This window comes from Aquarana catesbeiana, linkage group LG04 (genome assembly GCF_042186555.1).
Source record: "Aquarana catesbeiana isolate 2022-GZ linkage group LG04, ASM4218655v1, whole genome shotgun sequence".
NCBI lineage: Eukaryota > Metazoa > Chordata > Amphibia > Anura > Ranidae > Aquarana > Aquarana catesbeiana.
The window spans coordinates 479,908,360-479,933,936 of NC_133327.1; the positions used below are offsets into that span (position 1 = coordinate 479,908,360).

General features: G+C 42.3%; 1 protein-coding gene across 4 annotated transcripts in view; it reads left to right on the plus strand.

Annotated features, from left to right (window-relative positions):
* The window catches only part of MTR (5-methyltetrahydrofolate-homocysteine methyltransferase), a 1,497,716-nt gene that overhangs the window by 911,437 nt on the left and 560,702 nt on the right, over nt 1–25,577 (plus strand). For all 4 annotated transcript variants that reach the window (XM_073627630.1, XM_073627629.1, XM_073627631.1 and 1 more), the window contains one exon: nt 23,246–23,353. In XM_073627630.1, the coding sequence (XP_073483731.1) occupies nt 23,246–23,353 (108 nt within the window). The remainder of the gene's footprint in view (nt 1–23,245; nt 23,354–25,577) is intronic.

Consider the following 25,577-nt stretch of genomic DNA (forward strand, 5'->3'; position numbering starts at 1 on the left):
AGCCCAGAATGGCTGGGATCACTGGGGAAAGCTGCACTGGGGAAAGCTGCACTGGGGAAAGCTGCACTGACAAGGCTGCACTGGGGAAGGCTGCACTGGGGAAGGCTGCACTGACATGGCTGCACTAGGGAAGGCTGCACTGACAAGGCTGCACTGACAAGGCTGCACTGACAAGGCTGCACTGGGGAAGTCTGCACTGACAAGGCTGCACTGGGGAAGTCTGCACTGACAAGGCTGCACTGGGGAAGGCTGCACTGGGGAAGGCTGCACTGGGGAAGGCTGCACTGGGGAAGGCTGCACTGGGGAAGGCTGCACTGAGGAAGGCTGCACTGAGGAAGGCTGCACTGGGGAAGGCTGCACTGGGGAAGGCTGCACTGACATGGCTGCACTGACATGGCTGCAATGATGGGCGTTTAAATGTAAGTTTTTTTTCCCTTCAACTTCCCTCCTAAAAGTTTTTTTTTTCCTTAAAATTCCCTCCTAAATTGGGGTGCGTGTTATACGCCGGTGCGTGTTATACGCCGATAAATACGGTAACTATTGATTTCAGCCTTTTTAGAATATCCCACCCAGATATCGAACATTTTATAGATTATATTGGATCTGCGATTGGTAACTTGATGTTGGAATATGGCTATAATTGGTTACTGTAGTAATAGGATTATACATTGTGGAGTAGTTGTGTTGATGTAGCATTATTCATAATGCATTGTTGAGTAGTTGTGGTGATGTAGCATTATTGATATAGCACTCTCCCAGATACATTATTAATTACCCTGATTTGTTATGTTTTGTCTACATATATTTATCTATGCCCCCCCTTTCAATACTCCGTAAGGTGGCATATATTTATATATTTTAAGGTGATTTTAATATAAATAGTGTCAATATTCTCGCAATAATTAAAAAAAAAAAATTAAATATATATATATATATTTTTTTATGGATTTCTCACATAATTTTTCTGCTTATTTTTATTATATTTAATGCATATTATGAATAGGAACCTTTTTTATTTATGTAGAGTAATTGAAATAAAGTATTATTGGGTATAGATTCCCCTATGGTATATTAAGCAAGATCCATTATTGATATGTGTTGATTGGTATTGTGATTTTATTTTATTTTTATTTCTCTATGTGGGGAAAATTTTCTGATGTTTCTTCACACATCAGTATTATTATATCAACAAATCAGATTATTTTTAAATATAAGTCTATGTTCTTAGATGTTTTTATCATAAATTGGCTGCTGATGTGAATATCCATGTATGAGGTGCGATGTGGTGTTCTCTCAGATGTGTGGCTCTGTCCTGAATTAACAACACAGTTTGGTTCGTCCACTTATACTATACACTTGCAGATAGGGTTAACATCGCTAGCTATTTTTGACCAGATATTCTCTGCTTATCTCAGACTATTATTGCTGACAGTCAGCGCTGTTCGCTGCTGCTTTTACACGGCCGTAGTCCATCACTAGTTGTGTCTGTGGTCTCAGGCAAAATGGCCGCCGTCACACTATATATAACACAGTGAGCGCTCGTCCTATTAGATCCCCCAGATGAAGGCACGTGATCCCTGTGCCGACGACGTGTAGGGGAGGGGCAGGACGGAGCTACCTACACAGACAAGCAGAGGATTACACACCGCACCGCACGCCATACGTTTTTCCTGTATCCCTGTATTCCACACTCTGGATAGGATGGTGTACTGACGCACCCACATATTGTGAGTACCCTCCTGGGGAACTGTTTTTATAATTATTTAATAAATCCCTGACGTTATTACGCTATGGAGTCTCCTTCTTTCCTATACATGTTGCCATTGATGGTTACCTGAGCAGGGTGCAGATCATTTCCAACAGCTCCTATATGAGCCCAGGAGTGGCTCTATTGCGTGTTCAGACACTGTTTAACCACTGTGTCACACGCTCAGAGGTGAGCACATGAGCAATTGGGGGTCACTGGAGGGCACTGAAGCATGCCGTTATTTGCACACCATATATGAAGAACATGAGGAATGCCTACTCTTTTGGACATTAATTTCTGCACTTTATATTTTTCATGTTTTTTATTTTTTATGAATCAATTTTAATTGAGTTGTTGGACACTGCATTATCTTTCTAGTAACACTTGGAATTTCCACGTTTTGCATGTTGCATGATGATATATTTACATATATATTTTCTTTACTTTTTTCACAGATGAATGGCACTGATTACTGCTTACAACATTTTATTTTTGAATATTTTTTACTGTGATTTATAGATTTTACGCTATTGCATCTATTTATTTATTTCGATTTGATTCATTTTTTATATCACGTTATTAGTTTATCTTACTAGCGCATACACAATTATTAATTTGATTTTGTCACATACACGGTATGAAACGTGGTTAGTGTGTGCAGCTGATTTAGGTATTGGAATTCACTTTATAGGCATCAATCCATTTGTGGCTCACAAGATCTTTGTGCAATTAGCGATTTTCTCCTGCCTTTTGCGGGAGGATGCCCCCATGCTTCGGCATATATAAACGGTGCATGTATGCCCATCATTAGAAGTGGGTGGATGAAGGGAGGTATTCTAATGGTGGGCATACCCACTGCTCAATATCTTTTTTTCGTTCAGCCCACAGGCTGCATGAAAAAAAAGTTTACAACATATGCCCAACAAGGACCAGCAACGTACTGGTATGTTGCTGGACTTTGAGTGGTTATACCAAAATGATGCCTGCAGGTTTAGGTATCATCTTGGTATCATTCTTTTCAGCCTGCGGTCGGCTTTCATGTAAAAGCAATCCTAGCGGCTAATTAGCCTCTAGACTGCTTTTACAAGCAGTGGGAGGGAATGCCCCCCCCCCGTCTTCCATGTTTTTCTCTGGCTCTCCTGTCCCAACAGGGAACCTGAAAATGCAGCCGGTGATTCAACCAGCTGATCAGAGACCAAAATTGCTCCTTCTTTTGATGGGTACCTTCCCCATTAGAGAGTAATTGTGACACACATCTTAATAAACATTGATATTCTAATAATTTTGTGTAAATTGTGTATAAGTAATCACCTACAAAGTCCAAACTAAAATCTAACCTGTCTATGAGAAACAAAATAGGATAACAAGGGAGAACCTTCCCCTAAGGTCATATGTTTGAATAATGGGCGAACAAATACACTTAATGATAGTAGAAGAAGCAGCAGGCTGTCCCCTGCAGGGACCTTCAAGAACTACAGTGAGAAAGTTGGATTAACAAATGCAAGCTACATCTGAGAGAAACTTGAACAGCACACACCACATTCCTCTCATGTCAGAGTTTTTGTTATTCCAGGCTGGCATTAGGCTGTCAAGATCCACCAGGTTGGTGTCATGTACCTGGTGGAGATCAAGCTGGAGAGGGGGCTTCTCTTGCATCTCTTGTCCAACACCCCTGTTAGTGATCACAGGAAGTGTGAGGGCACAGAGTGACACAAAGTGCTGGTGTAACAGTTAGCGCCAGCTAGGGTTTGCAGGAAGCAGATGAACTCAAGCCAAAAGGTCATCAACAGCCGGGCAGCAAGGTACATTAACATCAGGCAGAGACTGAGTCAGGACGCAAGCTATAATTGGTACACAGCCAGGCAGCGATGTACAGGAACATCAGGTAGAGACTGAGTCAGGACACAAGCTGGGATTGGTATACAGCCGGGCAGCCAGGTAGAGGAAAGCAAGACAGGAGCAGAGTCAAAACACAAGCCAACGTCACAGCAGGCAGGCAGAAATCCAAGGACAGGTCAGGGGCAAGCTGGGTCATACCCAGGTAAGTAGGTATGGCAGGTCATGGTGAAGCAGGAATTGGCTGAAGACCACTCGGCAATCCATCCATGTCAGAGTCCAGCTTAAATAGGCCGTTTGGCGCCAGTGACCATTGATTTATGTTTCCTCCACACGCTATTACGTTTGTGCGAGTGTGACAATGCCTGTTTTGCATTGACCTTTTGCTCAGAATTATGTGCATGCACATATGTACAGTGCCTTGAAAAAGTATGCATACCCCTTGAAATTTTCCACACGTTGTCGTGTTACAACCAAAAACATAAATTTATTTTATTGGGATTTTATGTGATAGACCAACACAAAGTGGCACATACTAGTGGAAGGAAAATGATAAATGGTTTTCAAACTTTTTTACAAATATGTGAAAAGTGTGGCGTGCATTTGTATTCAGCCCCGCTGAGTCATTACTTTGTAGAACCACCTTTCACTGCAGTTACAGCTGCAAGTCTTTTTAGGGATGTCTCTAACAGCTTTGCACATTAGAGAGTGAAATGTTTGCCCATTCTTCTTTGAAAAATAGCTCAAGCTCTGTCAGATTGGATGGAGAGCATCTGTGAACAGCAATTTTCAAGTCTTGCCACAGATTCTCAGTTAGATTTAGGGTCTGGACTTTGGGCCATTTTAACACATGAATATGCTTTGAGCTAAAACATTCCATTGTAGCTCTGGCTGTATGTTTAGGGTTGTTGTCTTACTGGAAGGTGAACTTCCGCCCCAGTCTCAAGTCTTTTGCAGACTCTAATGCCGCGTACACACGGTCGGACTTTTCGTCTACAAAAGTCCGACAGCCTGTCCGACAGACTTCCGGCGGACTTTCGGCGGACTTGCGGCAGACTTTCTAACTAACGGACTTGCCTACACATGACCACACAAAAGTTCGACAGCCTAGTACGCGGTGACATACACCAAGTCCGGCGGGACTATAAAACGGAAGTTCAATAGCCCGTACGACACCCTTTGGGCTCCTTCTGCTAATCTCGTGTTTATCTCGTGTTAGTAGAAGTTTGGTGAGAGACGATTCGCGCTTGTGAGACTCGTATTTTTCAGTTCGTTTTAACTGTTGTTCAGTCTGTGCTTGTGAGGTTTGTATCTGCTTTTCAGTGCGTTTGGTCAGTTGGCATTGAGAAATCTTTGTTTTATTGTCCGCTCGTTCCTGATTTTCAGGTCGCTCTTCACAGGCCTTGCTGTTCTTCAGTGCGTTCTGTTTAGTGCGTTCTGACCAGCCGACCGTTTTGAAACCATGTTACCTGTACGTACTCGTCGTCGAGCTCGTGCATTGTATGTGTTTGGTGCTGTAGTTTATTCTTCAGACCAAGACCAGTCCATGAACAGGGCGAGGAGGAGTTCATGGACCAAGAATTGGTTGCTCCAGCGTGACCAGTTCTGTCACATGCCATTGCTCCGTGAGATCCGTGAGAATAATCCTGAGGATTTCAGGAACTTTCTCCGGATGACGGACCCCGTTTTTGACCGTTTGTTGGCTTTGCTGACCCCCTATATCAGCAGGCAGGATACCTGCATGCAGGATACCTGCATGAGGCAAGCCATCACTCCGGAGCAGAGGCTAGTTGCCACGTTACGGTACTTGGCGACAGGGAGAAGCCTGCAGGACCTCAAGTTCTCGACAGGCATCTCCCCCCAGGCTCTGGGGATCATTATCCCAGAGACCTGTTCTGCCATCATCCAGGTCCTGCAGAAGGACTATATTAAGGTAAGATATTTTTCTTTTATTAGCATCACATGTTCTTTTATGTAATCTTTGATAATGTAATGTATTTCTTGCCTCAAACACTACTTACCATCATTGCAATATAGTGTGAATGTCCCCTTTTTATCCTCACACATGCTGGATTTTTTTCCTGTTCTTTTTTGTCATGCATGTATATTTTCCTTCAATAACCTCCCCAGCATGCAATGATGGGCACATATCCACCTAGTCTACTCATTTTGAATGTATTTTGTTTGAGTGTATTTAGTGTGCTTATAATTAGCAATTAGCTTGATTTCCCAACCCCCTCCCCCCCCACCTAAACTCAATCCAAATAGTGTGCTTATAATTAGCAATTAGCTTGATTTCCCAACCCCCCCCCCCCCCCACCCTCGTAAAAATTTGCTAGAATGTTCTGTGGTGTTGATTTGTATAAAGCAAATATATGTTGCACTTTGCAAAATGCATGTGCACTCTCCAAGTGCATTTGTTCCAGTGCTTTAGTAAATGAGCAGAAGCTCTGCTGATTTCCATCATCAAATCAAATGCAAGCCACAAAGTGTTTTCATTAATTGCCCTTGCATGTGATTGTGTACTCCTTGCAACATGACTGCCTTTTTACCTTACCTCATTTACTGTAAGCTGGGTAGCAACTGCACTTGCAGAGTGCGACAACTGCAGTCTTGTAGCCTTTTTAGTCCCTAAATCCCTGCGTGTCCTAAAAGTAATCTTTTTTAGGGATTTCACAACCCCCTAAAATGTAATCAATGTTCCATCAGAGGGGGTGAGCAATCTGATAAGTGTGCCTTTCCATATTAGTTCTTCCCGAAGATTTAAATTATTTAATGTTATACTGATGCTGGGGAATAATGTTTTTAATTGTATAATTTTCTTGCAATGTTATCTTCAAAATTAATGATTTTGGTTTTCTTGTTTGATTCCCCAGTTTCCTTCAACGCCACAGGAATGGCAGACTGTGGCATCTCATTTTGCCACCCGTTGGGACTTTCCCAATTGTGGAGGGGCTATAGATGGGAAACATGTCCACATCGTGCCACCACCCCATTCGGGGTCATACTATTTTAATTATAAGGGGTTCCACAGTATTGTTTTAATGGCGGTGGTGTCGGCACACTATGAATTTTTATATGTGGACGTGGGGAAGAATGGCCGGATGTCGGATGGAGGAGTATTTGCCCAGACGGAGTTCTGCCAGCGTCTCCAGAGTGGTGGCCTGGGATTGCCACCTGATGCGGATAACGTGGAAGGACTCCCCTTTGTCTTCATTGCCGATGAAGCCTTCGCTCTGAGCAAGCACCTCATGAGGCCATTCCCGCAAAGAACCCTCACCCCGGAGAGGAGGGTTTTTAATTTCCGGCTGGCCAGAGCTAGAAGAGTGGTTGAGAATGCGTTTGGGATTCTGGCCAGCCGGTTCCGCCTGTTTCAAACCTCCATTAATTTGGCGGAATACAAACTTAATTTTATCATTTTATCGTGCTGCATCCTGCACAACTTTTTACAACAACATTCTCCAAATTATATGGTAACAGTTGGGCCTGAGGCCGGACTTATCGATGACAACCTTACGGGCCTGGATACTGTCCGTACTGGCTTGGCCCCCCAAAGTGCCCGTCAAGTTAGACAGCAATATGTTAATTATTTTATGGGTAGGGGGGCCATTGCAATGGGCCAGGATATCTAAATATTTTAAATAAAAAAAATCTTGATGAAATCGTGAATTATATTTATTGCTTGCCTTTCTTTTGGGCTTTCTCCTAGGTTATGGTCGAGCAGTTGTAGTGCCAACTGTATTTTCCTTTTAAATGTGTAAGGTGTCCGTTTATGAAGCAGTGAAATCTATTCACTGCTTCGTTCTCCGGCATTCACAGCGAAGAATCTTCTCCTCTGTGTGCCAGTTTATGAAGCGGTGTAGATCGCTTCACCTTTGGAGGAGTGAAGTGATCTACAAATGCTTCAAATAGTGGAGAACGGCCCCTGATACTGGAATCTCGTGAGACTTTACGAGATTACAGCACCAGATGTCAGTTTATCAAGCAGTGATAAATTATCACTGCTCAACGGCGTGGATTAATGTTAATAAAATAATGTGTCCCCCTACATTATACACATATGTATACACACACACACACTATATATACATGTATATACACACACATGATATATATATATACATATACACATTATATGTATATATGTATAAATATGTATACACATAAATATGACAGGGGGACATGCTTACAGTGTTGGGGGGTCTGAACGAGGCATAAGGAAGTTAAAAATCTTCCTCCTTCCCCCTCAGATCCCCCCAGATTTCCTCTTCACTCCCCGATTCACCACCTCTGAGCCGGTGAACCTAGGAGTGTGAATTCTGACTCAGATCGCCAGTGAAGCAGTGAGATCACCGCTTCATAAACTGGCCCTTTCTGTGTCATTCAATGAGGATTCTCCATGTGTAGAGATAATCGGCGGGAGAACAAGTTCAAACATGTTCTCCCCCGATTATCACTGTTTCATAAACTGTTTATGGACTGTGATCTGCGGTGATCCTCGGGATCACCGCTGATCACTGCTTCATAAACGGACACCTAAATAAGCTCCATTGCCACTGTAAACAACTTTTTTAAAATTATAACCAAACTGATATTGAGCATTGAAATAACAAACCACACATTTCTTTAATTCCTAAGCAGATGTTTTTATTAATCGTTGTTATGCATTCAGTTATGCATTTAGTATAAAATGTTCCTAGACAAAAATATAATGGTATCTTAATAATTTCGAAAAATATAATTATAGTTAAATATTTTGACATAATCAAAAATACAATTTTTTGGGCATTTTAAATTTAACAAACATGCGTTTTTTAATTTTTTTTTTTTTTGGTTTTTAAAATCCTTTTTTTTTTTTTTTTTGGTTTTTTAAAATCCATTTTTTTTTTTTTTTTTTGGTTTTTTAAAATCCATTTTTTTTTTTTTTTTTTGGTTTTTTAAAATCCATTTTTTTTTTTTTTTGGTTTTTTAAAATCACTTTTTTTTTTTTTTTTTTTTTGGGGTTTTTTAAAATCACTTTTTTTTGGGGGGGGGTTTTTAAAATCACTTTTTTTTTTTTTTTGGTTTTTTTAAAATCCATTTTTTTTTTTTGGGTTTTTTAAAATCACTTTTTTTTTTTTTTGGGTTTTTTAAAATCACTTTTTTTTTTTTTTTTTTGGGTTTTTTAAAATCACTTTTTTTTTTTTTTTTTTTTTGGATTTTTAAGGTATTTTCTCTAAACAGCCCTCCTTTTTTAAATGCTGTTAAACAGCCATATAATTTGACCAAAAATAATAAAGAGAAGGCCCAGAATGGGGTCAGCAAACCAGGAAATGAAGGACATGATCGATGTTTTGGGGTTTCAAAAAGGGCATTTAGATTCGACCCAAAACATCAATCATGTCCTTCATTTCCTGCTGCATACGATCCAGCCGATTACGCATTTCATCGATCTCCCCATTCCAGGCCATTATTTGACAAATTAGCCGTTGGGCACTGTCTGAGGTGAAATAGTCACTTCTTGTACCTAAAGTGGAATGAAACAAAAAAAATGTGTTTAGAAATATGCACACATACATAGTTTACCTTACCATAAAGCTGGTGTCTCAGACACTGACCTGGTGGGGTGCCCATGTCGCATAATTCCTGAACATCCTCGGGGGTGGCGCTGTTGCTTGACTCAAGCACAACCAGATCACCTAAAATAGAGTAGAAAAATTACATAAAAGAAAAGGCAGCCATGCATAGATTACCGTAAGCTGGTGTGTCAGACACTCACCTGGTGGGGTGCCCATGTCGCCCACCTCTCCTTCCTCCACATCCTCAGTGGGGCTTGGGCTGATTTCCCAAGTATGTTCTTTTGCTGGGGGGGACTGGGTTCCTCTTGTTGGCTGAGTGATTTTTCCCCTATGTGAAGCAAAAAATTAATATACTTAGCACACAGATATTTTAGTACATACTAATCTTCAAACATTTGTAGTGAAGTGGTGTACAAATTGTCTGTTTGTGTAGAGTTCCTAGTAGACTTCAAGATTTTAATTTCTAAAGACATATCAAGATGGATAGATATCTCGATATCTAGATATCAATATCAAAATATATCCAAAAATCTTTGGATCTCTCTCTCTCTATATATCTATAACTAAATATAAATCTTCAATCTCAAACAAAATCTAAATCTAAAAATAGATATTAATTTAATTAAAAAAAAAGAAAAAAATTCTATATCTATATATCTACCTATATATCTATATACATACATACATACATACATATGTATATATATATATATATATATATATATATATACACACACACATATATGTATATATGTATATATATGTGTGTGTATATATATATATATATATATATATATATATGTCTATGTGTATATATATAGAGAGAGATATATATGTATATATTATATATAGATATGTAACGATGTTTATTAAAAGATCGTTTCAAACGATGCAAACAATCGTAGAGGAATGAAAAGCACATGGAGCGGTATACGAGGTAATCAACACAAGATGAAAACACAGGTACTTACTTTTTTGCAGCACTTTCCGGATCCGTCTGAACTGATCCGGCTCCCTGAGTTTCAGGTCAGACCATCTTTTTCTAAGTTGATCCCTGGAGCGCTGTACCCCAAAAGAAGCCTGTAAAGTGTCCACCACCTTCGCCATTATTTTGGCCTTGCGCAAATTTGGCCGGGCGTACGGCCCATACTTCCCATCATAGTCCTTTTTTTGAAGAATGGCCACTATCTCCACCATCTCTTCAAAACTCATATTGGAGGCCTTAAATCTAGGCCTCACAGATCTTGTTGACGTTCCAGCCTCCGGGCTTTTTTCGCTACCTGAGGTAGTTAACATGTCGTGTGTCTCCGCCATTATTCACCCCACTACGCGCCGTAACTAAAAATGGGCGGAGAACATGAGTTAAAATCGAATGTCAGGGGCGGGCGACGCAGGTGGAGTTTCACACATGCGTAGTGTATAAAGATGGGCCTTGCGCACGTGTCGTACGTACGTTCTGTGCGTAGAATTAAGGGGCGGAGAACATGAGTTAAAATCGAACGTCAGGGGCGGGCGACGCAGGCGGAGTTTCACACATGCGTAGTGTATAAAGAGGGGCCTTGCGCACGTGTCGTACGTACGTTCTGTGCGTAGAATTAAGGGGCGGAGAACATGAGTTAAAATCGAATGTCAGGGGCGGGCGACGCAGGCGGAGTTTCACACATGCGTAGTGTATAAAGAGGGGCCTTGCGCACGTGTCGTACGTACGTTCTGTGCGTAGAATTAAGGGGCGGAGAACATGAGTTAAAATCGAACGTCAGGGGCGGGCGACGCAGGCGGAGTTTCACACATGCGTAGTGTATAAAGAGGGGCCTTGCGCACGTGTCGTACGTACGTTCTGTGCGTAGGTGATAGTGGACCGGGACGCTACTAAACGAAGGTAATTTAAAATTTATACTTTTGGTCAAGACTTTGTAGCAAGTGGCCTATATGGCTTGACAGATTGATGAGGCCTACATAGGGATAAGATGATGAGGGTTTAGCAGAAACCCAATAAAAGTGTTTTTTGTCTTGTGACTTTATCTTTTATACAGACATTATGAATCCCCTATTTAAGGATCCAGAGTTCCTTACTGCTTTTATTTCTAAATATAGAGAGATGAGGAATTTGTGGGAGGTGAAACACCCACAGTATTATGCAAAGCATGTGAGGAAGTCAACGCTGGAGAGACTTCTGGCCTTTGTCCAGGCGACCATCCCGGAAGCAACAAAGGAGACATTGCTCAAGAAAATTGGGGTCTTGAGGAACATGTATAAGAGGGAACATAAGAAGATCCAGGAATCAATGAGATCAGGAGCATCAGCAGATGATGTTTATGTACCCAGGCTGTGGTACTACAATCAACTCCGTTTTCTTGATGACCAGACTGAAGCCAGGGCATCACTTTCAACCCTTCCCTCCACCCCAGCAGAGGCTGATGAGGAGCAAGCTGGGTCTTCCATCCTGGATGAACCGGATATGACCATCTGGAGTCAGGTAAATTATTTTAACAAATATTTACTGTACTAATATTAATGATGTTAACTGGATGTTATAATTGTCTAAAATAATTTTGCCCTCAAAATTGTGTATACATATAAATTGACAGTAGTGGCTAAATATGTTTGGCACCTGCTTGAAATAATTAGGGTGTCTGATTAGACTCTTTTATTAAAGAGATGTATTCACATTGAATTTGCTAGTCATGAGAAGCAAACTGTGTGTCATTGATGAACCCAAAAAAATATACTAAAACTATTGTCCTTTTTTTATACACAGGATGAGTCCATCCAGGAGGAATGTGGGGAAAGTGGCAGGCAGGAGGAGACCGGGCCCATGGACAGCCTGGAGGAGGCCGGATTCACCATCATCCTGGAGGAGGCTGGGCCCAGTGTCAGGCAGGAGGTGGCTGCTCCCAGTGAGGTGGCTGCTCCCAGTGAGGTGGCTGGGCCAAGTGAGGTGGCTGGGCCCAGTAGGAGCCTGACCGAATCCCAAGTGCCTCCCCTCCACCTTCCCAAAAAAAGGGCCAGGAAGGGGACGGTCACACAGGAGGCATCCCTGCGCCTCATGCAAGAGGCCACCCATTTTTTAAAGAGCCCCCCCGAAGCGGAAGAGTCCTATGGCTGCTACTTAGCCAGCAGGCTTCTTCAAATGGATTGGGAGCAGCGCCTCATTTGTGAGCGACTATTTGGGGAAACAATCCAGAAGGGGCTGCAGGGCACACTAACACGAAACACCCAACTACATGAGGCAGCCCCCCCTCCTCCTCCTCCTCCTCCTCCTCCTGCCACAACTGAAACACCAGAGCCACAGCCTCGAAAGAAGGCTACAGGGAAGGCTGCAGGAAAGGCTGCAGGGAAGAGAAGAAAGTGATGACTTGGGTTCAGTCTGGTCTGACAGAAGACGCAGGCTGTTGTGGTACCACAGTCTGGGGACATCTATATCATCTGCTGGTGCTGTTGATCTCTGGGATTCTTGGACCAGATTGTGCTCCCTCTTATATGGACTCCTCAAGATCCCCATTTTCTTGTACACATACTTTTTCCAGCGTTGACTTCCTCTTTATTTTATTTAGACCATAAATAAATGGATCTTTTTTGAGTTTAGGTTTTTTATTTTAAATCATAGATTTTAGACACAATGTTTTAAATTAACAAGGGACAACAATCTCATTGATTTTGCAAAAACACAACAAAAATAGATTAAAATAATGTTAATAATGTTCGAGTGGTAAGTATTTAAAAAAAAAAAGATACATAACCAAAAACGGTTCTTTGGGTTAACTTTATATAAAAAAAATAACAAATCACTATAAAAACAAAAATTATAAAGGGTTCTTTGTGGTAACTTTACAAACATTAAAACAAATTTAAAAAATATATATAAAAATGGGTTCCCTGTGGTAACTTTACAAAAAATTTAGAGATAAACAGAAAAAAAGTTCCACAACAATCATAAAATAAATATCTGGATAAAAATTACAAGAAAAGATGACTCCACCAAAAAAAAAAAAAGTTTAAAAAGTATTATTAGTATGGAAACATTGTTTTGAAAAAGCATACCATGTCATTCATGAGATCAAAGAGAAAAAGAATCCAGAAATCTGTTTGGGAGAACTCTGTTTGAATATGAACAGCAAAACATCTTCGTTCTTTATAGCATTCGTAAAGAAGACATTAAATGCGCTGCATTCAACGATCACAGATTTTGCAGCGTGAGGAATGTGCTACCTACAATACGAACACTAGTTTTACTAGACCGAGTGCTTCCGTTTAGTTTCTGCTTATGAGCATGCGTCGTTTTTTTGTCCGTCGGACTAGCATACAGACGAGCGGACTTCGGGGTCCGTCGTAGTTACGACGTAAAGATTTGAAGCATGTTTTAAATCTAAAGTCCGTCGGATTTGAGGCTAAAAAAGTCCGTTGAAAGTCCGGAGAAGCCCACACACGATCGGATTACCAGCCAGCTTTAGTCCGTCAGCGTCCGTTGGACTTTTGTAGACGAAAAGTCCGACCGTGTGTACGCGGCATAACAAGTTTCCTTCTAAGATTGCCCTGTATTTGGCTCCATTCACCTTCCCATCAACTCTGACCAGCTTCCTGGTCCCTGCTGAAGAAAAGCATCCCCACAACATGATGCTACCACCACCATGTTTCACGGTGGGGATGGCATGTTCGGGGTGATGTGCAGTGTTAATTTTACGCCACACATAGTGTTTTGCTTTTAGGTCAAAAAGTTACATTTTGGTCTCATCTGACCAGAGCACCTTCTTCCACATGTTTGCTGTGTTCCCCACATGGCTTCTTGCAAATGGGAATTCTTATGGCTTACTTTTAACAATGGGTTTCTTCTTGCCACTTTTTCATAAAGGCCAGATTTGTGGAGTGCACGACTAATAGTTGTCCTGTGGACAGATTCTCCTACCTGAGCTGTGGATCTCTGCAGCTCATCCAGAGTTACCACGGGCCTCTTGGCTGCTTCTCTGATGTATGTTCTCCTTGCCCGGCCCATCAGTTTAGGTGTATGGCCATGTCTTGGTAGGTTTGCGGTTATGCCATACTTTTTCAATTTTCGGATGATGGATTAAGCAAAGCTTTGCATATTTATTTATAACCTAACCCTGCTTTAAAACTCTCCACAACTTTATCCCTGACCTATCTGGTGTGTTCCTTGGCCTTCCTGATGCTATTTGTTTACTGAGGTTCTCTAACAAACCTCTGAGGGTTTCACGGAGCAACTGTATTTATACTGAGGTTTAATTACACACAGGTGACTAGGTTAGATAACTTTTGAAGGCAATTGGTTCCACTTGATTTTAGTTAGGGGTATCAGAGTAAAGGGGACTGAATACAAATGAACACCACACTTTTCAGATTTATTTGTAAAAATACTGAAAATCATTTATCATTTTCTTTCCACTTCACAATTATGTGCCACTTTGTGTTGGTCTATCACATAAAATCCCAATAAAATACATTCATGTTTTTGGTTGTAACATGACAAAATGTGGAACATTTCAAGGGGTGTGAATACTTTTTCAAGCCATTGTATAAGCATTAACCACTCTTGTTCCAATATGTACTGAGCTTTTTAAAGTGGGGGACGATTTTTAGCAATGACGCTGTGAAGACACACATCCTGGGATCTCTGTACAGAACGGGGGGGCACATAGTCGATCAAACTACTTCTACCGCAGTCATATCCTTTGCCACCTGTGGGTAATCACCCTGGGACTCCTTAACTACGAGGGACTGGACATTTCCACCTATTTTCTTTGGAATACAGCCTCTTTCACCCCCTCACTGGGATCCAATATGGTGCTGCTGCACCCAGCGGCAGTGGAACACAATATTCAGAATTGGACAGGGAAGTAATCCTCAACAACAAAGTGGCCGCCCAACAGTCTGATACCCACTCAGATTCCCCGATACTGTCACCAGTCATACCCAGTAGATATTGCGGATATCTACCCATCAGGACCAACAGATGGATGGGAACCTCAGAGTTGCTGAACCTCCTTCCTACTAAGCAAGACATATCTTGGATGGCGGTCTCTTTCTGAAGAAATCCAAGATTCAAAAAAAAAAAAAAAACACAGTAGACACCCAGGTTACCACTGTGGAAACCCCCATGACTGAGCTGGAGTTACAGGTGGCTACATTAAAGTGCACCCGGGCCTCCACACACCATTGCATCACTATGCTACACTTGCTGACCAATGACACAGGAAACCATAAAAGCATTAAAAAGTATATACAAACTCTATGTATAAAAAATTTTCACAGTATTTCATAGTTGCTCCCCCAGCAAAAATGTATATACTGGGGGCGCATGGCCGGCACGTGAACATGATGGCCAGAGCTTGCAGCCTCCTCTCACAGCCAACACTTCAGCTAAAAAAAGAGGCATTCTTGTTGCCATTAACGACTCCCTCTCCTCCCAACTTCAGGATTGCATCAAAAATCGTGAAGGGTGCTACCTTATACTACTTTGCTCTTTCAATGCCTCATATACCATTGTAACAGTTTATGCACCAAACGTCCACCAGTTACGTTTCTTACGCAAACTTCACAAGAAAAGTCAGCACAATACAACAGGAATCAGTAGTGTGATGTGGGGACATGAACATCACTCCTGATCCCCACATGGACTCCTTATCTCTTCCCAAAATATGCAAACCCACTATGGGCGCTCTAGCCTTCTGCCAACCATTCCAAATTTACGATGTGTTGAGGTGCTGGCACACAGAAGAATGTGACTACACATACTTTTCCCATTGTCATAACTCCTATTCCCACATTAACCTCTTTCTACTTGACCAGGGGACCGTATAGAAAATATTGGCCTCCACTGTTCTTCCCATTATATGGTCTGACCACTCCCCAGTATGCATCACCATAGAAGACCACACAAGACCCTCTCCTACATGCATACCTGGATCCTGCAATCTGACCCTCCTCAACCATTTTGAGAACTTATTTTTGATGAATAAGGACTCGGTCTCTGATCTAAACATTGTGTGCGTCTCACATAAAACCTATATGCGAGGCATATACACACAGGTGGGGGCTTGGGACAGAAGGCAAAGGAAGCAGCACATTAATAACCTCCTGGCAGATATTCAGGGCATCGATTCACTTAACAGCTACCACATACCGATCTTAAATTTAAATTGCTTAAACTACGCCTAGAGTTAAGATCCCTTCTCTTAGAAAACTTTGATAAAATGCAGAAACACCTAATGCATTGCTATGCTTCTAGTAACAAAGCAGTGAAACTTCTAGCCCACCAAATCAAAGGCAGACTACTTTAAGTATGTTCAAATAACACTGTTTACTTTGCAACCTTTACCTCCACAAATATGTACATGCAATGTCATGGAAATACCTATCGTCTTAAAATGTCTTCTCTAAAGGTATCATTCTATTTTACAACATGTTACAGAACAAAACATATTTTAGCAAACTTCCACCTATGTTGAAATGGGAACGAGATATATGTCGCCCCTTTAGTGACTCTCAGTGGCGAATAGCTCTTAAATCTAGCTTTAAAATGACTCGCTCATCTAACCTCTGGGAACTCACCATGCATATGATCCAACACTACCACCTTCCTGTTAGAGAAACTGGGGAATTGGGACACTTATCATATTTTATTAGCCTGCAACAAGGTATCAACCTTCTGGAAAGATGAATTCCAACTTTTGTTTGAAGTTATGGAGTCCCTATAGTCCATCTCCAAAATTTTACTTATGTATTGGCATTGACAAAATCTCCCACCAACTACATTGCATAACCATTCACATGCTCCTAGCAGCAAGGTTTGCTATTGTCTGCCACTGGAAAACCCCTGACTCTATCTCCAGAAACGAGGTGAGCACCTTGGTATGAGCATATGTTTGCTGTATGAGGGTCATTTGGTTTCTGCTAATAAGAACTGGTTACACTGGTTTAATTGGTACCACCAAGCATTCTATAATGCATCTTAAAGTTTCTCTTTTGCTACTGGTTCCTCTTGCCCTTTGGATTTTCAGAACTTTCCACCCTGTATTATTATTTTTCCTGGGCACAGTAGTGCTGTGTGTGCAGGAAGAGTTCAACAGTTGTCAACACATTTTTGTTGCTCTGCACGGCTGAATCAAGTTTGTCTGGAATAAACCATCCGGCCAAAAGAGCTTTACTCTGGAAGCTAGCCCTGTCATCCCAGTATGATATCCTCTGTGCGCAAGAAAGGCACTTTCATGCTCTCCACCAACCAAGGTGTACCAACAAATCCATCCCCAACATCTACACGGCGAGCACTCCAGCTAAGAATAAGGGTATCCTTTTAGCGATTAAACATACTGCATCTTTCCAACTGCAGCAACGCTTTGAAGACACCGATGGCCGGTATCTCATTCTTGTCTGTTTGCTAAACATCTCTCCCTATACAATTGTCAAGCTATATGCTCCAAATATCCATCAAATATACTTTCTGAAGAAGCTGCGTAAAATGGTTTCAAAAGTCCAGCGGGGTCCCTTATTTGGTGTAGGGACTTCAACTTAAAGGGGGTGGAAAATCAGAAGGTGTTTATATCTTAATTATTCTATGCAATAAGATAAAAAGCCTTCTGTGTGCAGCAGACACCCTAATACTTACCTGAGGGGTCCGGGTACTGCCCTGGGAGACACATATCAATGCAAAAATTTATTTTAAAAACAAATGTTTTTTTTTCAGGAGCAGTGATTTTAATGATGCTTAAAGTGCAAAAAACAAAAATCCTTTAAATATGGTGCCTGGGGGGCGGGGGGTCCCCTTAGTCTGCCTGTTAAGTGGCGCACCTGTAGCATGCATAGAACATGCTGTAGTAAAAATGACATTTCTAATTTAAAAAAAAGAGTCAAATCACATGTAAAAATGCCTCACGGTAGCAATTACCGGCACCCGGCTATTGAAAAAAAAAAAACGAAGAAAATAAAACAGCATGGGGATTCCCTGCCCCAGTCCATACCGCGCAAAAAAAAAAAAAAAAAATGGGGACAAGGGCCTCATTCCCACAACCATGGCCGATGATTGTGGGGGTCTGCAGAAAGGGGGTTAATCAGAATCTGGAAGCCCCCTTTAACAAGAGGCCCCCAGATCCCAGCCCCCCCCCCATACCCCTACCCATTCACCAAAAAAGTGTCAAAAAGTAATAAAAACAGATAGTTTTGACAATTCCTTTGTTAAAAAAATAATGTCCCCCGATGTAAATCCATCGTCAATCACCACGCCCGCCAGACCTGGAAAAAAAAACGCTCATGCCATCCAAGAAGGCTAGCGGTCTACTACCTCCTCCGCTGTCTGACAGTTCCTATATAGGTAAGGGGCGGGGCCACCTAGCGACATCCCCTTGTGACGTTGCTGCTAGCATGACATCAGAATGGGTGGTGCCAGGTGACGTAGACAGGTGACCCCGCCCCTTACCTATATAAGAAATGTCAAACAGTGGAGCCTGTAGTAGGCGGCCAGCCTTCATGAACGGTGGGATCGTTTTTCTTTTTTTTTTTTTTTTTCTGGTGTGGTGGGAGGCATGATTGACAATGGATTTAAATCTGATGACACTGTTTTTTTTTAGTGATTGTAAAGTCTCATTTAAAATAAATAAATAAGAAACATGTTATACTTGCATGCTCTGTAAAATGGTTTTGCACAGAGCATACCAGGTCCTCCTCTTCTCCGGTCCCCCTTTGCTGCTCCTGGCCCTTTTCCCCAGTCGAGTGCCCCCACAGCAAGCAGCCTACTATGGGGCACCCGAGCCAACCTGCAGCTCTCTGTCTATTCAGATGGGCGGCACTGATGGGCACTAATAGGCAGCACTGACAGGTGGCACTGATGGACACTAATAGATGACACTGATGGGCAGCACTGATGAGGTACTGACAGGTGTTACTGCTGGGCACTAATTGGCACTGTGATGGGCACTGATTGGCACTGTGGTGGGTACTGATTGGCACTTTGGCACTGACAGACATAATTAATGGGCACTGACTGGCAGCTGATGGGCGCTGATTGCTAGCTGATGAGCACATCTAATGAGGGCTGTGCTATTAATCAATGTGTTGATTTTCAGGACAGGACCCCCCTATTTTTCTAGTTTGACACTTTTTTTTTTTACTTTTTTTTTTTTTTTTATCACTTTTATTTCTATTACAAGGAACGTAAATATCCCTTGTGATAGGAATAAGCATGACAGCTCCTCTTTACAGTGAGATATGGGGTCAATGAGACCCCACATCTTACCTCTAGGCTGGGAAGCCTAAAAAAAAAAAAAAAAAAAAAAAAAAAAATCATAATTTACTCCTCCTTGATTCTACCAGCAGAAGGGTTTACCCCCCCCCCCGTTTCTCCTCAAGTGGAAAGCAGATCTAGGAGTCCGATTTACTGACCCACAGAGGGAGAAGATCCTCCACTTTGCTCAGAAGTCCTCCATCATACCATCATGACTCGGTGGTATTAAGTTTCTTCCCGCAGGTACCCAGTCTTTACAGGCGATGTGGCACAGAGGAGGGAATGATGCTACATATCTTCTGGGATTGCCCCAAAATCAGACCCTTTTGGCTGGGGTTGACACGCACGATCAAGCACCTGACTGATGTTACACTGGAGGTGGACCCCGGGGCTTGCTTGCTGCACCTCTCAAAGCGACCCATCAAGAAATACAAAGCCTCCCTTACTGTCCAGCTTTAAAATACGGCCAAGGCATGCATCTTCCTGTGTTGGAGATCAGAGATGTCTCCAGCAATGTCCTTGTGGTTTACCAAGGTGAATGAAGTAAGAAACATGGAGGATCTCACTGCTACATTGTACGGTAGGGAGGAGGCCTTTCGGGAGACCTGGAGACCATGGCAACACTACATTTATACTGATGCATACCTCCAGGAGGTTGCACAGCCTGGCTGATCCTTAGGGTTCGGTGTGCTTCCTAGTCGGGGGGCACCACCTTCCTTTCTTTTCCACTCTTCCACCACCCTACCCTGCTACCCTTCCACCTCTCTTCCTCCCTACCCCTCCCTTCTCCCCCAATCGGGGAGCCCCGCTTCCCAGTTCCCCCTTCTCTCCCTTCCCTAATTTGTACCCAGTCATGGGCTGGTTTAGTCAGATAATGTGAATATCCTGGTTTGCTTCACCCAAGTTATGTCCCATGGCTGGGCCCAGCTGGTTCTCGGGAGGCATGCCTCCCGAACTGTTGTGAGTATGTATATTACTGTATGGCCCTAATGGCTATACTATTTGTACTGGGTTATTAAGGTTACTGTCTGGAAGCCTCCCTGGCAGGGCACGCTGGAGCCTCATCACACAGCTAAGTCTCGTCATGTACACTACAGAGTGCATAGCCAGGGGATTCAATATTTCATCTTGCTATGCATAACAGTTAACCCTCTTTGTTTCCCGTTTCTGTTTTTATTATAACCCCTGTCTTTTGTTTATGTCAGTTAAATTGCATCATTCTGAAAATAAATAAAGGAATTACAAAAAAAAAATGATCTCCGCTTCCCAGCCGAGGCGGCGCCGTTGTTTCGAATGCAGAGAATGGACGTGATGTCATAACATTGCACCCAGCTTCCGAATGATCATAGAGACTCTGGGGACCATCTGGTCTGCCAGAAATCTCTATCGTCAGCATCCAGGGCCGGCGGATCCGTTCTCCGACTCACTGATGGCAGGGCTGAGTCGGTAGAAGCACCGGAGGGTGGCAGAAGGGGGGATGTCCCCTCTCGCCGCCCGTAAGAACGAGCAAGCGGCTGAACAGCTGCTTGATCGCTCTTGTGGTGTAGGGAATCGACGGCTCTAAAAGGCTATATCTGAATGATGCCTGTAGCTTCAGGCATCATTTAGATATCCCCGCTCAAAGTCAAGGACATCATATGACAGCGGGTGGGAAGTGGTTAATTGAGCTACTTGTGTCACCTATTGTTTCTGTCTGTCTGCTAATCCTCTTGGAGATGTGATTAGTATTGTGTCCACTTTACCTTGTTACCTAACCATTATGGGATGTTTGTGTTTATATTAATGTGTAATACTTGTTTTTATTATTCATGTGGTGACTACCCCTAGTTTTGAAACCTTTATGTCCAATAAAGTTAGTTTTGTTTTACTCCACATTGGTTCTGTCTGATGCTTGGGTAAAATTACTATATTCTGGTTCCAGAGTGGAAGAAGCTGTATCTTGGCGGAGACACCCAGGCGGGATGCCAGGCGGTCCGTCACAGGAGATTATTACTGGACATAGGTCTCTCATTCTCCCTTTTACACAAAAAACTTTGACAGCCTTAGCAATTTCAATAAGATTAATTTCAATGGTTACTACAAAGTAGATTCATAAACAAAAAAAATAAATATATATATATATATATATATATATATATATATATATATATATATATATATATATATATTGTGAGGTTTGGGGGTTGTTTAGCTTCAGTGTAGAGCTTACCAGTGAGCTGAGTTTACGCCAGATATGCAGTTTAAGGGCTTTTTTGGCCCATGTTTATTGAAGTGTAAAGAGAAAAAAAAAAACAGTCCATCCAGGATTCCCACGCAGGGGTTTCTTCCACAAAGCAATCATGAAATAAATGTGAAATACCAAGCCACCTGGCTCTCTGGTCAGCACTGCTGTTCAGGCGTTGACCTCGGTCCTCTTGACCCTGTAACTGTGTCCCTGTTTGGTACCCACACTGTACCTCTGGTGACACTCTCTCTTACAGCTTCCTGGCTTACGTTATTGCCACACGGCTGCTTCAGGCCTATAGCCTAGGCCTTAGGTCTGCTCCTTAGAACAAAAGGATTTCCTTGAGTTAAGTTCTCTCCTAGTTTACTCCTGATCAGCGCCTTGCTGCTCTGTCACAAAGTATATCTGCCTCCTGCAGACATGCATGCTCTGGCTGCACCCATGCAGTCTTTGATTCCTGCAGAGGAATGGGAGTCCACCTGACTCCCATGCACAGACTTCCTGTCTGTCGGGTGGGGCCCTGAGCCACAGCCAGGTCACAACTAAATAGCCCAGCACACAGCCTAAAAAAAAAAAAAAAAAAAATATATATATATATATATATATATATATATATATATATATATATATATATATATATATATATACTGTATATATAATTAAGTCATATGGTTTAATCAATACAAAGGAGAAAGCACGCAAAAGGTATATGAAAGAACACAAACGCTAAATAGGGCAACATATAATTACAATCATGAATGTTGCATATTAAATGAGTATTCAAAATGTAAAAAACACATAATTAGGTCATGTAAAGAAATGCAGAATTGTGAGCTGATAGTGTTTAAAAAAAAAGGCAGATTGAGGAGGTCAAAAGTAGGGAAAAGGGGATTCCTAGAGATTACCAAAGAAAAAACAGGGGGGGTACCAGGGGGTTGTTGTGTCTATTTTATCAACTAGTACATTATGTATTTTCAAATCTATACACACAGGTATATGATACCCAGGGTTGCATATGCCCAGGAATTTTTTGTGGGTATCCTTCAGGATAGCTGTTAGCTTCCCGTTAACCATAAAATTGCTTAGTCTTATTTTTTAATGCTTAGAGTAGGAGTTTTACAGTATCTCACTATTGGAAGTTGGGTGGCTATAAAAATATGGACAACTAATATACATTCTGTGTGAAAGAGTGCAGTAAAGGGTTTGTTAAGCAGAGTTTCATAAGGGGTTTCCCAAAGGTTCTTCTCTCTTTTGTTCTAATGATCCACTCATATCACTGCTTTGAGAGGTTATACTGGGCTATCCATACAGCTTTGCTTTTCCTGTGTCTCCTGAAGGGAGCAGCATGACCCAGAGTTTCAGAATGCTATCCTGTGTCCATAATGTGTTCCTAAAAAAGGGTTTTAAAGGGAAGACAAAAATGTTGTTTTCACTGCATTCTTCATGAGACCAGTGCAATGTGGTTTGTGCTGAGCATGAGACCAGTGCAATGTGCTGAGTATATAGCAACACGATTCACTATATAGAGCAAACATTTGTTTTCTTTTAATTTGCTGAGCGCTATTTTATATATTTAGTTGTGGCCATAATATTTTTATCTTCATTGAACAGCAAGTAATTTATTTACCTGTTGCTTTTGCCTTTGGGTTTAGGTAATAAAGTCTGCTCGGGTTATGAAAAAGTCTGTGGGATACCTTATTCCCTTTATGGAACAGGAAAGAAAAGAGATGAGAGCTATGTCAGGAAATGTGGATGATGATGTAAGTCCAGTCTTGTATGTTTTCTGTTAAAATTCCAGATCCATTTCAGATTTTTTCTGGTACAACAATTTTTATTGTAAAAAGCATAACATCTTGACAAACGTTCACCCACGCAGGGGTATAGCAGAATGAGCATAACAGGAAGGTGTGGGCTGGGGAAGTCTGATTAAATAACTTTAAGTACTAACTGTCCACTGGGCGACCTAGTGGAGTAAAGACCTTGGTCCTTTTTCATAGTTGAATTGAAACCTTGGATGTTTGGGGAATAGAATGTCAGAGGCTGTGGTGGCATGGTGATGAAGAAAAGAAGTTGCTGAAAGTCTTAGAGGAGTCCAAAGATGTATGAGGGTGAGTAGGCTGAATTAGAACCAAATTCAGTAGGTCAGGAGGTGGTAGAAACAAAACCAGCGGTTGAATTAAACTGATCAGGGAAAACTGTCTGTTAGTGCTAAAGATGGAGCCAATGATAAATGTGAAACCTTGAACGGTTGCCCCACGAATGAGTGGGGTCAAAACATTTTGTAAAGCAATCTTAAGGTATCCTAATACATAGACCTGCTGGGGTGGAACTCAGATTATCAAAAGGGGCTGCCCAATTTTCCCCAGATGCATCATACATGCAGATCATAGTGAAAGGTACACGCAAGTCATTTGAAGAACAAGGACCCTCCGGGGGAAAAAATGGCAGAGCTTTTAGCTACCGGATTCTTATGGAAGTATAAAGAAAATAACGGGGAGGGGTGGTTAGAGGGAGTAAAGAGAAAGGGAGCGGGAGAGCAAGTCACCCACCAGGATCCTAGAAGAGAAAATATGCATAATGGCCAACCAGCTTAAGACTGGAGCCTGTCAAAGAGGCCATGGGGAGGGGGGGCATGCATCTGGTGACCTCAGCTGGCAGGGCATAAAGTGTTGAGAAATATTCCAGATAGGGGGACACACTAGGCGACCACACCAAGGGGATGCACTCCAAAGCCCCTCAGGTGGGCACAGCAAAGATAGAATTGACTACGTAAACTATGGTCCAGTGTCCATCTCAATAACTATAAGCTAGAAATAGGAGGTTACCCCAGGAAAGAACAAAAGTTTGGGGACCTCGGCCAGTTATGCAAGGAAAATGTCTCGGGTCAAGGACAAGCAAAAGTCTCCAGGAGAGACAGCACAACCTCAAAAAAGGGGGTACGAAGACCCAAGAGATGGGAGGGATTGCACCCAGCTTACATCTGTAAGATCTGTACATTGAAGGTGTTTGAGGAAGAGTGCTTTTGTGGCCTTCTCCCATGATGGACTCAAATCAGTGGAGGTTGAGCACAAAGCAGAGGACTTGGCTGGGCTGCAGGTGGGATCAGCCACAGGCAGGAGTTGCAGTGCATATAGGCTGTCCTTGGCCTTCTCAGGAGTAGTAACTGTGTGTGTTGGGCCCTACAGGTAAAGATTAACTTGAAGATGAATCCCCTAAGCAAGAAGAGCTGTGGTGTAGGGTTTTATTTGTTGACGCTTCTAAATCGTGATCGGAGCTTGATCTGCAAATAGCTGGTTTGTATGCCCTTAGAAGCATAGGTCTGGTTTTTGTCCCAAGCAGCTTGAAGGAGGGTTTCTTTAGTGCGATAATAGATGAATTTAGTAATAATGTCTTGTCGAAAACCCTCTGATTTATGGGGCACAGGGCCCTATGGGTACTATCAAACTCCAGACGATCAATAAGAATTGGTGGGAGAAATCTCCTGGAAGAGTACTGTAGCTTTGGGGGTGAGATTGACGGTGGATTCAGGAAAGGCCCAGAGCCGAAGGTTATCTCTCCGTGATCTCTTGTCAAAGTTCTCCAGTTAAAGGAAGGCACACAAGAGGTCAGCCTTAAGGTCTTGCAGATACTGCTCGTGGTTGAACAGGACAGCGGCAGTAGCGTCCATCTTGTGCTCCAGGGCACTAGTACGGCCGCCCAAATCTCTGATCTCCTTGGTCAAATGAGTAGCTAACTTTTAATTTGCTGCAGTGAGTTCTTGTTGCAATAGTGTTTTGAAGTTGGCAAGAAGCTTGGCATCCCAAAGGGGCTATAGCTGTTTGGGCAAAAAATGTCTGTAGCATTGTCTGCATCATAGCATCTCAGAGTAAGTCCCAGTCACCCATGGAGAGCTGTTGGGAGAGCTCCAAAATCAAGCCCAGTACTTCAGGTCTCACCATCCAAGGAGGAGGCCTCACTGTGCATGAAGCCTGCAGTTCAGGCTGT